This window comes from Leucoraja erinacea, chromosome 18, assembly GCF_028641065.1.
Source record: "Leucoraja erinacea ecotype New England chromosome 18, Leri_hhj_1, whole genome shotgun sequence".
Taxonomy (NCBI): Eukaryota; Metazoa; Chordata; class Chondrichthyes; order Rajiformes; family Rajidae; genus Leucoraja; species Leucoraja erinaceus.
Genome location: NC_073394.1, coordinates 37,893,445 through 37,908,678, shown reverse-complemented (window position 1 = coordinate 37,908,678; position 15,234 = coordinate 37,893,445). Strand labels below are relative to the sequence as shown.

The following is a 15,234-nucleotide window of genomic DNA, read 5'->3' as shown; positions in this document are numbered from 1 at the left end:
GTCAGTGATGCTACAAGGGCGGACAGCAGATGGGACATAGAACAGGAAGAGGCCACTCGGCCCACAATGTCCGTGCCGAATACAATGCTAAGTTAAACCTATATCTGCTTGTATGTAGACACAGAAAGCTGCAGTAACTCAGCGGGTCAGACAGCATCTCTGGGGAAAATGACTGGGTGACATTTCGGGTCAAGACATTTATTCAGTCTGAAGAAGGGTCTCGACCCATCCCTTTTATCCAGAGATGCTGTACGAGTTAATTGAGCTTTTTGTGTCTATCTTTGGATGAAACCAGCATCTGCAGTTCCTTCCTACACATTTCATCCACTAGTATATGATCCATACCCCTCACATATCCTTGTGCCTATCTATAAACCTCTTAAACACCACAATCGTACCTGCCGCCACCCCACTCCAGTGTCTGGAACGTGCTGCCAGGGGTGGTGGTGGTGGCAGGTAGGATAGTGGGGCTTTTAGATAGGTGCATGGATCTGTAGGTAATGGAGGAGCAGTAGATAAAACTCCCGGACAATCAGGGCAAGTTACAGACTCACAAGATCACCAAAACAACTCCACATTCACTCTTCACCAATTCAATGCAATTTGCCAAAGGGAACATGTGGAAATTCCCATAATCTATAATGTTCATGATTACAGCCTTTTCGCAAGTTCACGGAGTAGAATTAGGCCATTCGCCCCATCGAGTGTACTCTGCCATTCAATCACGACTGATCTCAGCCTCCGAATCCCATTTTCCCCACCTTCTCCCCATAACCCTTGACACCCGTTCTAATCAAGAATTTGACTATCTCTGCTTTAAATTCAGGCATCAAGATGCCTTCGGTGATGGAATTGGCGGCAATATCAATTGGTCCACGGGCAAATGACAACTAGCTCTCAAGGAAGAACCTCATCACCCGTCACAGGACTCCCCTAGTTCAAGGTACCATTTGTTGCACCATTACAGTGCCAAATGATCCTTTGTGTGGAAAACCAAGCCATCGATTCCATGGACTATTGTTCCATCAGGATGGAGTTTGGTTCTGACAAACTCCATGGACTGTGCAGACGAATACACATTTCCCAAATAACTACCCTTTAGAGTAAAGACATTGGCTGTGCCTCTTACATTGCCTCAGGAATAAAAGCTGGAATGAGGCAAATGTCAGCCCAAACTAAGCGAATTCCCTATTTGGAGAGGTGAAAATGGGACACAAAAATAACATTGGTCGTGAAATGGTAAAAGTCACCTCGATCATCCTCTGAACTATGAAGCTGAGACGTATGGGCAAAGCATGAAGATGATGCTACATAGCCAAGCAAAGCACTGCCTACTTATATTTATATCTCACCCTGTGGCTGGAGTTAACATAGGTTAAAGTTGCATTCTGTGGTGATCTGAAACTCAAGCCACTCAAAGACTTAATGTAAACAGAGAAATGGTCAGAAATGCACATTAATGAGCAAAGTTCTTCACCCACAGTGGTAAGCGTTTTGCAAGGACACTAAATTGCAATTGGAAGGTTTTATTGTGTCCATATTGTCCATAAATTGTTATTTATCTGATATGTTGGAGCTCCACTCGGGCAGTGCGTGTGAAATTTCGTTATATGTATTTACAATGATAATAAAGTGTATTACTATTATTATTATTATTACATGAAACTCTGCCATTCCGTATAACTGATGGATGAAATTCTCAACAAAAAGCATTACAGGTCCACCACGATTTACCAGCACCCTTGGATCCAGAGCCTTTCCGGATTATCCGTTTTGCGGGACCGACAGAGGTCATGGCCTCTGAGAGGAGTCCAACGGTACCGGAACGGTCCGCCCCGGCCACCAAGGGTCTGAGATACGGGACGGCAAAGTCGGCTTCAAGAGTCGGCTATGGCAACGGATCTGCCAGCTCCGGTTGGGCTGGTGCTCCAGAGCCCCGGATTCAATCCGCCATCGGCTACGGAAGTTCCGAAGAGGTCGAGATTGGCCGCCTAGGCACCACATTTTTAGGGGAACTTTCAGGGAGGATTTTAAATGCACTCTTGTACTTTTGTCTGGATTAAAAGAGGTGCCAGTCCACCAGTTCCTGGGAAATCTGTGGTGGACCTGAAGAACTAAAACCATATTTACACATCTATTTAGACAGTTGCCATAAATCCCCTTTGGGCCACATGAAATAAACATTCCTGAATAAATAATGCACAAGTACCAAGTGTGACATGTCAGAAAGAGGGGAGAAGATAAAGCAGAAACGTTTCATTGCTTTGTTTTGAAGAATATATACCATCACTCATGCCAGGAGAAAAGACAATATTAATTCACAGTCTTTCCAATACCCAGAATGTAAGATCACATGCAACTTTTTTTTCATTCCAAGATCCCTTGTTTTTAATTTGCAATTAAAAACACTGACAAATAAATAGACACAAAGTGCTGGAGTAAATCAGCGGGTCAGGCAGCACCTCTGGAGAACATGGACAGGTGATGTTTCGGGTCGAGACCCTTCTTCAGATCCCCAACCAGAACGTCACTCGTCCTTTTTCTCCAGAGATGTTGCCTGACCCGTTGAGTTGCTCCAGCACCTCGTGCCTATCTTTGCTATAGACCCGCATCTGCCGTTCCTTATTTCTAACAAATTAATAGATTGTACACAGAACCAGGCCTCAAAGTGCTGGAAGTAATCATCAAGGTACAGATATATAAAGAAAAGGATGATTCCAAATGAAAAAGAGATTTATATCTTAATTCATAGCTTTATTATTTTCAATTTGATACCAAACTCCATTTTACTTGCAAGTGCATGATTAAATATAAAATCTCATCTACATTCCACAACTATGTTTTTTTATTACTTGCCACCATAAAATCCAATTTATAAATCACACCTGTATACAAATTGCACCTTAATTTTATAGTGGATGCTTTGGTTAATAGCACACGTATTTTACAAAGAATTGGCACACAGTCCATATCTTTGTTTAAACAATAATATGTCAATGATAATGTAACTTCTAGGTGGCAGCTTACAGTATACAGTTTAGCTCCAGATATCCTGACAATTATATATATTATATATAAATGCACATTCAAGTGCTGGTAAACCAGGAAACATACATACAAAATCTGTTAAAAGTGCAGAGAATTGGCTTTCTATATTTAGAGCACTTCTGGAAATATATCTAAAAATAATATAAGACACAATGTGCTGGAGTAATTCAGCGGGTCAAGCAACATTTCTGGAGGATGTGGATAGGTGACATTTTGGGTCGGGAACCTTGAAGAAGTTTCAACAACTAAGTTACAGAGATAGGTTGAATAAGTTAGGTCTTTATTCTCTGGAGCGCAGAAGGTTAAGGGGGGACTTGATAGAGGTCTTTAAAATGATGAGAGGGATAGACCGAGTTGATGTGGACAAGCTTTTCCCTTTGAGAATAGGGAAGATTCAAACAAGAGGACATGACTTCAGAATTAAGGGACAGAAGTTTAGGGGTAATATGAGGGGGAACTTCTTTACTCAGAGAGTGGTAGTGGTGTGGAATGAGCTTCCAGTGGAAGTGGTGGAGGCAGGTTCATTGGTATCATTTAAAAATAAATTGGATAGGCATATGGATGAGAAGGGAATGGAGGGTTATGGTATGAGTGCAGGCAGGTGGGACTAAGGGGAAAAAAATTTGTTCGGCACGGACTTGTAGGGCCGAGATGGCCTGTTTCCGTGCTGTAATTGTTATATGGTTATTGTATGGTTATAAGAAGGGCCCCGAACCGAATCACCACCTATCCATGTTCTCCAGAGATGCTGCCTGACCTGCTGAGTTACTCCAGCACTTCTGTCTTGTTTTGTATAAACCAGCATCTGTGTCACCTACTCGGATAAAATAGTTTTGAAGTTCAGTTACAAAGAGATTAAATGTATTTGTTAAAATATTTCCTCATGTCTCTGGGTGTTAGCTATTAATTGGATTATTTCGGCAAAATCTGCTGTGATTTTTGTAATAAATTGCACCATGCAGGAATCTGGATTCAAAAACGGGCAGCCAAATGTTTATTAATAAGTTTTGATGTTCATTTTAAGCATAATTTAACTTATTTTGGGGGAAACCCCCCCCCTAAATTGATCACTGTAAAAAAACAGCATCTGGTGCTCTCAATTCAGTACAATTCTGAAAGGTTAAAAGTCTGGAATGAGTGCAGGAGTGATTATGTGGGCGGGTGTACAGTGGAGAGAACATATTGGCTGGTTGCATCACGGCCTGCTTCAGCAACGCAAACGCCCGGGAATGAAGGTGATTGCAAAAAGTGAACGCTGCCCGCTGGATACTGATCTCCCCACCGCACACTGCCTGCTCCACCACGGGTACTGACCTCCCCACCATCGAAGGGATCTACGGGAGTTGCTGCCTCAAAAAGGCAGCCAGCAACATCAGACACCCACACCACCCTGGCCACACATTCATTTCACCCCTTGCCATCAGGAAGAAGGTACAGAAGCCTGAAAACTGTAAAGTTCAGGTTCAGGAGCAGCTTCTTCATTACAACCATCAGGGTTTACATTAGTTTAGTTTAGTTTAGAGATACAGCGCAGAAACATGCCCACCGTGTCCGCGCTGACCAGCGATCCTCGCACATTAACACTATCCTGCACCCACTGGGGACAACTTTAACATTTACCAAGCCAATTTGCCTGCAAACCTGTACGTCTTTGGAGTTTGGGAGGAAACGGAAGATCTTGGGGAAAACCCACGCAGGTCACGGGGAGAATGTACAAACTCCATACAGACAGCACCCATAGTCGGGATCGAACTCGGGTATTCGGCACTGCATGCGCTGTAAGGCAGCAACTCTACCGCTGTGCCACCGTGACACTATTTTACTTCGGAGTCACGTGAGTGACTACGTGAAGAACCCACCAGGACACATGCGTGTCATATCGTCTAACGCATTGCGAAACGACAGGCGGGGTGGAGCGTTCCCCCACAGCGGTAAGGTAAAAACCAAGACCTGCAGGTAAGTGCTTTACTCTGTGGTCGTTTTGTTCTTCCTGTGTTGCATTACGGGAAGAACCATGGACAAAACTAAGAAGTCCACAAGGGCTGCGTCTAAGCTGGCTGGGGAAGACCGCGGAGTTGCGGGCAGCCAGCAGCGGCTGACTGCACCGGAATCGCCAATAGAGCACTTGCTTAATGGATTAACATCTGCCCCCAGACTACCAACATTTTGAAACCAGCCCTAACGTTTCTTCGGAAACGAAACACATGGTCATGGCTTACCTAGATGACATATTAATTTTGGGGAAAACTTTGGATTTAGCAAAATCAGCTGTATCAGCCACCAAACAATTGTTTGAAAAACTGGGGTTCATCATCCATCCAGATAAATCTAAGCTGACACCTTCCACTACTATGGATTACTTAGGGTTCACCATTGATTCAGTTCACATGTCGGTGACTTTACCTAAGGGCAAGGCAGCAGACTTAACTGATGCCTGCAACAACATCATTGTCATCAGTGAACCATCAATTCGACAGGTAGCAAGGGTAATTGACAGAATTGTGGCTGCCTTTCCAGCCACACAGTTTGGACATTTGCATACCAAAATTTACAAAGGGCAAAGGTGCAAGCACTCAGTCAATACTGGTCATTTCGATAGGCCAATGAAGCTACCAACCAAAGCAATTTCGCAATTGCAATGGTGGAGGCAAAACATTCGGCATTGTTCCAGCCCTATCATCGGCAACCCTTCAGCGCTACAAAGTGCTCACGGTTGGGGTGCTACTAATTCCATCTCCAGTTGTGGAGGTAGATGGGATGCACATGAGGCATTTTTACTTTAGACACTTGGCATAAACTACTTAGAAATGTTAGGTGCATTCTATGGGCTAAAGGCATACTGTTCAGAAATGCATCACCTGCATGTCCGCCTACAGATTGACAACACCACCGTGGTGGCATATATTAATCATATGAGTGGAATCAAATCGATATCATGTGATAATCTGGCTAACGCAATCTGAAAATGGTGTATTCATAAAAATATTTGGATATCAGCTAGTTACCTACCAGGCAAACTCAATCTCAGTGGCAGTCAACAGGTCACGAAGATTCAATGACAACATCGAATGGATGTTGGACTGCAAAGTATTTGCTGATATTGTAGCACGATATGGAACACCAGATATCGATCTATTTGCATTTCGGCTTAGTCACCAGTTGCCAAATTATGTTTCTTGGGAACCAGACCCTGGGGCAGCAGCGATGGATGCTTTCTCGCTGCACTGGGGATATTGTTTTTCTATGCATATCCTCCTTTCTGCCTCATCAGTCGGGTATTATGCAAAATACACAAAGACTCGGCGTCTGGTATTTTGGTAGTGCCCGATTGGCCTACTCAACCATGGTTCCCAGTGATACTCGACATGGTCTTGGAATCATGTATCTCCATTCCGAAACAGCCAGACTTATTGGTTCATCCTGTAACGGGCAAAAGCCACCCATGCCATGACAGGACAAATCTTTTGATTTGTAGAATCTAAAAAGACCACTTCTGGACCTGGGGCTGACGGACAGAACTATGAATATGATCCCAGCGGCTCACAGGCAGTCCACCAAACAACAATATCTGGCATACATCAGGAAGTGGGAGAAATATTGTTCTAGGACCAACATCACGTACTGCAAGGCGAACGTAACGTCTGTTCTGGAATTCCTGGCTAGCCTCCACTATGATGAGGGGCTCAGTTATAGTGCAATAAACTGCGCCAGGAGTGCCCTTTCAGCATATTTGTGGCAAGGATCAGAGCGTCACTCTGTTGGGTCTCACCCTTTGGTAACCAAACTAATGAGGGGAATATTTAATACCAATCCACCTAGGACCAGGTATTCCCACACCTGGGATTTGAGTGTAGTCCTTACACTGCTCAGGAGTTGGTCGCCAGCAACAGCTCGGTCCCTGCAAAGACTAACTCAAAAAATAGTCATGCTGATGGCATTGGTTTCGGCACGGCCAGTCATTATATAAATTAAGGCTGGACACGATGGCCATTTCAACTAGCAAAATAACCTTTTTCATCCACAAATTGGTAAAACAGAATAGACCGGGATCATCTGGCCTCAAATTGGAATTCAGAGCATACCCAATAGATCATCGTCTATGCGTTAAGACGCATTTATTACTATACATGAAGGTCACTAAACAGTTCAGAGGCAAGGAGATGGCATTACTGCTCAGCCATAAAAAGCCCCATAAAAAGGTATCTGTACAAACTATTTCCAGATGGCTTAGACAGGTTTTGGCGGCTGCTGGGGTGGATACTAACATATTTAAATCTCATTCCACCAGGGCTGCAGCTACATCGGCAGCTGGGGGAATTGGGGGTACCCATGGACCACATCCTGGGGACAGCAGGATGGTCCAAAGAAAAAACCTTTCAACAATATTATAACAAACCGGTGGTCAAACCTGCAACGTTTGCAGAATCTATTTTAAGTTCTGTACTGATTTACCCCATATAAAAGGGGCTATAATTTTGTTTGTTAATAAATTCATCATGATTTTTCAATGGTTGATTCATGTTTGAATATGTTAACATAATTCCTCCCTTAGTCAACTACGGCAGTCTGTGTGGCATGGACTAGTTCCACGGCATGAAATCACAGAGCTTTAAAATCTTCACGTAGTCACTCACGTGACTCCGAAGTAAAATAGTAAGATTAAACGAGAACTTACCAGTTTGAAGTTTGATCTTTATTTTATGAGGAGTTACGTTGAGGGATTACGTGCCCTCCACGCCCACCCTCGATCATAAAGTCAACTGGTATCCTAGTTCTCGAATCTTACTATGTTCAGTTCACTTACTGTTATCTGTGATTTCACACCGCTGCTTTGAAGATTGACGCGCATGCGTCCTGGCGGGTTCTTCACGTAATCCCTCAACGTTACGCCTCATAAAATAAAGATCAAACTTCAAACTGGTAAGTTCTCGTTTAATCTTACTATTAAATACTACAACCTCAAAATAAGCTCTGAACTACATAGATTTGGGGGCGTTGGGTTTGTCTTTACACTATGTATGTATGTATGTATGTATATGCGTGCGTGCATGTGTGTGTACATATTTGTGGCCTACATATATGTGTGTGTGCGCATATATAGGTGTGTATGTATATATTTATATATGTGAGTATATATGCATGTATATATGTGTGTACATGTATGCATATGTATGTATGTATGTATGTATAATATGTTTGATGATATCCATGTGACCACAAGACACAGTTCTCTTTACCCATCAGAACAAAGAGAATGTAATAAGTTGGTACAAAAATCACTGGCATTTAGCCGTCTCATTTACTGTGACATGAGGTGAATTAATTCTCGAAATATTAAGTATAAAAAGAAAAGTTCAAAAGAAAAGATCGAAGATTAGTGATGAATGTTGCAAGGCCAAGCTTGCACAGTGCACAGCGTAGAGAAACACAGTGAGGCCTGGTGAATGGTAAAAAGCAAGGGATCCTGTTAGAGGTTACAGACAAATAAATAGAGCCCGCAGTGAAAGCAAGTGAGAGCTGGTGATGGACAGCCAACAGTGGGTAACTTGTGCATTGATTCAGATAGAGCATTTACTTAGTAACGCCAAAAGCCACAAATTAGCAGGTCTACCGAAGCGTTTAGTTCCGCACTCAAGGTTAATTGCACATGAGTGTTCACGGAGACAGATCGCCATTTGCCCGCAATATTTCTTTCCCTGGAAGGCAAGACATCAATTTTACTTCTTACAGCAGTGTTTACTCACCGCCCTTCAATAATCAGCTCCACAACACTTAGCCTTATCAGCAGCCTTGGCTCCAAATATAAATACATCAACAGTCGGGAAAACCCAACACCGACTGCAGCAGTACAACATTCATTCACAACCAAGATTATTTCAGAAAAAACAGCAAAAATAATCAAAAGCATTCTAGTTGAAATTTTCTGGACAAAATATACAATAAAATACATTTCCTAATTCCATTTAAATAGAATTTGTTTTACAAGTATAATATATTTTTGGCATTTTCAAATTCTCAAAAATAGTTTATTTTCCCCCCCATTTCATAAAAAAGCTGTGCGAGTGATCTGGATGGATTCTGTTGCTCGTCGATGCCAGAGAAAGCACAGAGTGTTGAAGTAACTAAGCTCCAACCAGGCCTGATCCATTCCCTCCACAGATGGTGCCTGGACCCCTGAGTCCCTCCAGCACTTTGTTGGGGGGGGGGGGGGGGCAACGAGGGCATGGGCCTCATGCCCGCCTGCTTCAAGGGGATCTTGATTTGGGGGCCTCTAAAATTGAAAGGCCTCTGCTTGACATTGGTTTGGGGGCCTGTAAAATTGACATTGGCCACCTCAGTTCATCTATGAGAGGCCCTGGTCACCCTGCTATAGGAAGGACGTTGCCAAGCTATTGCAGAGAAAATTTATGAGGATGTTATCAAGACATGGGCTGAGAAATAGGGAGAGGTTGGGCAGGCACGGACTTTATTCCTTGGAGTGCAGGAGGCTGTGGAACTATCTTATGGAGGTGTAAAAAATCATTAGCGGAATAGAAAGGGTAAATGTGATGTCTTTTACCCAGAATAGGGGAGTCAAGAACCACAGGTGAGCGGGGAAAGATTTAGTTGGTACCTGAGGGACAACTTTTTAACACAGAGGGTAGATAGAACGAGCTGCCAGAGGAGGTAGTTGAGACAGGCACCATAACAACATTTGAAAGGCTTTTGGACAGGTACGTGGATTGGAAAGGCTTAGGAAAGATATGGGGCCAAACGTGGGCAGGTGGGACCAGCGTAGATGGGAGATGTTGGTCAGCATGGGAAAGTTGGGCTGAAGGGCCTGTTTCCGTGCTGTATGTCTCCATCTATACTTCCCTGTCTCTGTGCATGAGAAGGTTAAATATATGGGTTATGTTGAAAGTATATTCTAATAACACAACACTTTGTCCCGAGTGGGTTCCCTTCCAAAGACAAGTTCTTCCAATGACTCCGAAACTCATCTCACTCGTACCAGTTTATCTGCAGTTACACCAAAAAAAACCTTCCTATCCAAAGCTGATGAGAAAAATAAGCACCACTCAAAAGTGATTAATCTGTTAGAATTACTTCAGACTAAAGGGGAAAATGCGTCCCAATTATTGAAATGGAATCTTCTGGAACACATAGCCGCTACTTCAGATCGAACATTCCTTAACTGCAAAAACGTACTGAGCCAACATCAGCAGAGAAAGGCCTGGGCACAGTTTGGGATGACGTGGAGTGTCGTTCTCCGAGGCTCAAGGTCCTCTTGCGCTCACGGACCAAGGCTTTCTGATGTCTCTTCATCCTTTCCAATTGCTCCTCTGCACTCATCCGCCCTCTTTGGTGTTCTCCATACAGACTCTCCAAGGCACTCTTTGGTCGCACCTGTAGCCACAGCAACATGGAGAAGACATGTTTTACCTCAAAAATACCAATTATAAAAGTTTCGTTTGGTTTTAGTTTAGAAATACAGGGTGGAAACAGGCCCTTCGGCCCACCGAGTCCACACTGACCATCGATCACCCGGTCACACTAGTTCTATGTTATCCCACTTTCTCATCCACTCCCTACACACTAGGGGCAATTTACAGAAGCCAATTACAGATTCAGATTCCTACAAACCCGCACGTCTTTGGGATGGGGGAGGAAACCGGAGCACCCGGAGGAAACCCACACGGTCCAGGGAGAACGTGCAAACTCCACACAGACAGCTGCCACAGTCAGGATCGAACCTGGGACCCTAGCGCTGTGAGGCAGAAACTCTACCCACTGCGCCACCCTAGGTTTCGCATCATCTCATGTAACTTTACTCAAGAGTCAAGAGAGTTCTATTTAGTTTAGTTTATTATTGTCAAGTGTAGCAGGGTACAATGAAAAGCTTTTGTTTGTGTGCTATCCAGCTATCCAGGAGAAGACTATACATGATTACAGATAAAGGAAAGAACCGTTAGTGCATCAATATAAAGTCATATGTACCAAAACCAGAACAATGAAATTCTTACTTAGAAACATAGAAAAATAGGCCATTCAGCATCTCTGGCGTAAAAGAACAGGTGATGTTTCAAATCTAAATAGGACATTCAGAGTCAGCATCGCCATTCAATATGATCATGGCTGATCATGTAAAATCAGTAACCCATCAAAGTCAAAGTCAAAGTCAAAGTAGCCTTTATTGTCATTCAGGCCTTGCGGTCTGAACAAAATTTCAGTACCCTATTCCTGCTTTCTCCCCTAATCCCTTGGTTCCCTAACTCTCTCTTGAAAACATCCAGTGAATTTGCCTCCACTGCCTTCTGTGACAGAAAATTCCACAGATTCACAACTCTCTGGGTGAAAAAAGGTTTTCCTCATCTCAGTCCTAAATGGCCTACCCCTTATTCTTAAACTGCGACCTCTGGCTCTGGACTCCCCCAACATGGGGAACATTTTTCTTGCTTCTAGTGTGCCCAATCCCTTAAGAATTTTATATGTTTCTATAAGATGCCCTCTCATCCTTCAAAATTCCAGTGAATACAAGCCCAGTCGACCCGTTCTTTCATCATATGTCAGTCCCAGGAATTAACCTGGTGAACCTATGCTGCATCCCCTCAATAGCAATAATGTCCTTCCCCAAACTAGCAAACCAGAATTGCACACCAGGTGCGGTCTAACCAGGTCCCTGTACAACTGCAGTAGGACCTCCTTGTTCCTAAACTCAAATCCTCATATTTCGAACAACACCTCATATTTCGCTTGGATAGTTTACACAGCAGCAGTATGAACATTGACTTGTCTGATTTCAGGTAGTCCTTGCTTACTCCCTCCTTCCCCTCCCCCTTCCAAGCTCTCCCACATAGCCTACTGTCTCCATCTCTTCCTGAAGAAGGGACTCGACGCGAAACATCGCCTACTCCTTTTCTCCATAGATGCTACCCCACCCGCTGAGTTTCTCCAGCATTTTTTGTTTACTGTAAATACAGTAATCAGTAGATACCATAATGAAGAACTAAAAGATTTTCAATAAATTATAAAATATAAATAATACAAAGACAAAAACAAATCCCACAGTGCCCAGCGCAATCATGGCAGTTCGTAGTTTAGTTGGAAGTTCGGAGTTTAGTTTTACTAATAAAAACAAGTTTCTAGTTTCCAATCTGTCAAGTGAAATGATAATCATCAGTTGCAGTTTTCCTGGAATCAACAAAGTCTCACCCCTGTATTAAGGAAATTCAAAATACTTTTGCAACACAAACCCCACGTTATGCGCTGATGTGCATTATCCACAATTGACAATTATGTAAAGTTTTGTTTAGAAATACAGAGTGGAAACAGGCACTTCGACCCACCAGAAGAGAACCTTCTTTAGATTTGAAACATCACCTGTTCCTTTACGCAAGAGATGCTGCCTGACCCGCTAAGTTACTCCAGCTTTTTGTGTCTATCTTCGGTTCAAACCAGCATCCTACACATTCAGCCCACAAAGTCCACGCTGACCACCTGTTCACACTAGTTCTATGTTATCCCACTTTCTCATCCACTCCCTACACACTGGGGGCAATTAACAGAAACTAATTAACCTATAAACCCGCACGTCTTTGGGATGTGAGTGAAAACCTGGAGCACCCGGAGGAAAGCTACGCAGTCACAGGGAGAACGTGCAAACTCTGTATTGACAGCACCCGAGGTGAGGATCAAACTTAAGTCCCTGGCACTGTGTAGCAGCAACTCTACTGCTGCACCACTGTGAAGACTATAAGATCATCCCTTATTTAAATCCAGCTTAATGTGCAAGAAAGAATTACAAAAGAGTTCACAAAGGAACAGACATCTTACCTTAGAGTTGGGTTCATTGTTTCTGCGCCGTAGTGTGACGTAAGAGGCAATGGTGGATAACTGTTGCAGCCCTGAGTTCGATGAGGACATCCCTGAAATCAGCAATAACATTACATTGTCTGTAAATTACATTTTCAGGAAAAAAAGAGCAAATACCAAGCAGCAGTAACACTAAAATGCAGATAGATACAAAAAGCTGGAGTAACTCAGCGGGACAGGCAGCATCTCTGGAGAGAAGGAAATTTGATATTTTTATACTATCAGTTTTATTCCCATGTATTGCGCAAAAAAAAAAAAAAATTTGATTATATTGAGTGGATGTTTCTAGATTAATTTATGGGAATTAAACATAGAAACATAGAAACATAGAAATTAGGTGCAGGAGTAGGCCATTCGGCCCTTCGAGCCTGCACTGCCATTCAATATGATCATGGCTGATCATCCAACTCAGTATCCCGTACCTGCCTTCTCTCCATACCCCCTGATCCCCTTAGCCACAAGGGCCAATGAACTGGCCTCAACTACCCTCTGTGGCAGAGAGTTCCAGACATTCACCACCCTCTGTGTGAAAAAAGTTCTTCTCATCTCGGTTTTAAAGGATTTCCCCCTTATCCTTAAGCTGTGACCCCTTGTCCTGGACTTCCCTAACATCGGGAACAATCTTCCTGCATCTGGCCTGTCCAACCCCTTAAGAATTTTGTAAGTTTCTATAAGATCCCCTCTCAATCTCCTAAATTCTAGAGAGTATAAACCAAGTCTATCCAGTCTTTCTTCATAAGACAGTCCTGACATCCCAGGAATCAGTCTGGTGAACCGTCTCTGCACTCCCTCTATGGCAATAATGTCCTTCCTCAGATTTGGAGACCAAAACTGTACGCAATACTCCAGGTGTGGTCTCACCAAGACCCTGTACAACTGCAGTAGAACCTCCCTGCTCCTATACTCAAATCCTTTTGCAATGAAAGCTAACATACCATTCGCTAATTCGCAAACATCAAATTCCTTCCATCTGGCATATGAATTCATGACAGTGAGATTTTAAAATCATGTTATATTGTGAATTCTTGTGTGAATGGGATTAGTTTGTTATTTGGATATTTAGGCTATTTAAAAAATATATCCTTTTCTTAAGAAATGGAATCTACATGACATTCTTAATGGGAAAGTAGTGGGCAGAAAGGCATGTCATGTGTGGTTTGAAGAGCAAAAACTTGTAGTTTACAATGCCAAAATTGAAAAGTTGAGGAAAAACAAGGTATACAGAGTTGCTTATTGGTTACAATCTGAGGAGTATGATGATGCTACTGATTCTGATATGCCAATGTACCAGCTAGCAACTATTGCTAGAAATTGTAATTTATTTACCTACCTGTTACGGACTTAGAGCATATAATACACTAATATTAAAGTTCTGATCTTGAGAATATCACATTTTTGAATTTTCAAGGCAGTCTGGGTGTTTATTACTATTTCCGTCACAACAGTCAATTTTGTAATTAGCTACAATTAGGTAATTAACTAATTATATGCTTTAATTTCAGGTCATCCAAGTAAGATGTTTTATATTTGTTTCAGAATGCTTCACTCTATAATAACTGAAAATTTCATTCAGTTCTCTTAATTTTTAAGAAAGTTATGGGCTTTTGACTGTCCTCGATCACAGCTTTTGTGTTAAGTCAATGCAAAAGCAATAGGGAACAAGGTGCTAATTTCCGAGTGTGAAAATGGCCATAACTTTTTTAATACTGAAGATATGAAAGTGAATTAGGTGTCAAATTAAACTTCTTTTTATGCTTTGTCTGATGGGATAAATTGCAGACTTGATTTTTTAAATCTCAAAATTTTGTAACATTGCTACTACCTGCCATTCGCACGCTAGCCAAAATTAGCTGGACTAATGGAGAGACTTTAGATTTTAGAGAAACAGGCTCTTCCACCCACCGAGTCCTTGTCGGCCAGCAATCACCCCATACCCTAGCACAATGCTATACACTAGGGACAATTTATATAATTTTACTAAAGAAACCTGATGGTCTTTGGAGCACCGGAGTACCCAGAGAAAATCCACGCAGTCAAAGGAAGACACACAAACTGCGCACAGAAAGCACCCGTAGTCAGGATCAAACTCTGGTCTCTGGCGCTGCGAGGCAGCAACTCTACCGCTGCCCCACTGTGTCATCCTATGAATACTCTTTAGGTACTCAAACAGGGGCTGCAACCGCTCACACTTTGGGTGCACACATGGATCACCGTCTCTTCCAGTCCGTGAGCCGACTTCAATATCTGTTACACCTCACTGCTCTGTGCAACTCTATCCAACCCAGGTCCCCCATGTAAAGTGGGATAGCTCCCTTAGAGAGAGACCTCCTCCAG

The 15,234-nt window shown here is 42.8% G+C and overlaps 1 protein-coding gene across 1 annotated transcript in view; it reads right to left on the bottom strand.

Annotated features, from left to right (window-relative positions):
* plekha7b (pleckstrin homology domain containing, family A member 7b) overlaps nt 1-15,234 on the bottom strand; it is a 308,621-nt gene that overhangs the window by 20,706 nt on the left and 272,681 nt on the right. Inside the window, exons 22-23 of the mRNA XM_055649873.1 lie at nt 12,862-12,953; nt 10,237-10,434 (exon numbers count right to left, since the gene is read on the bottom strand). Of these exons, the coding sequence (XP_055505848.1) occupies nt 10,237-10,434; nt 12,862-12,953 (290 nt within the window). The remainder of the gene's footprint in view (nt 1-10,236; nt 10,435-12,861; nt 12,954-15,234) is intronic.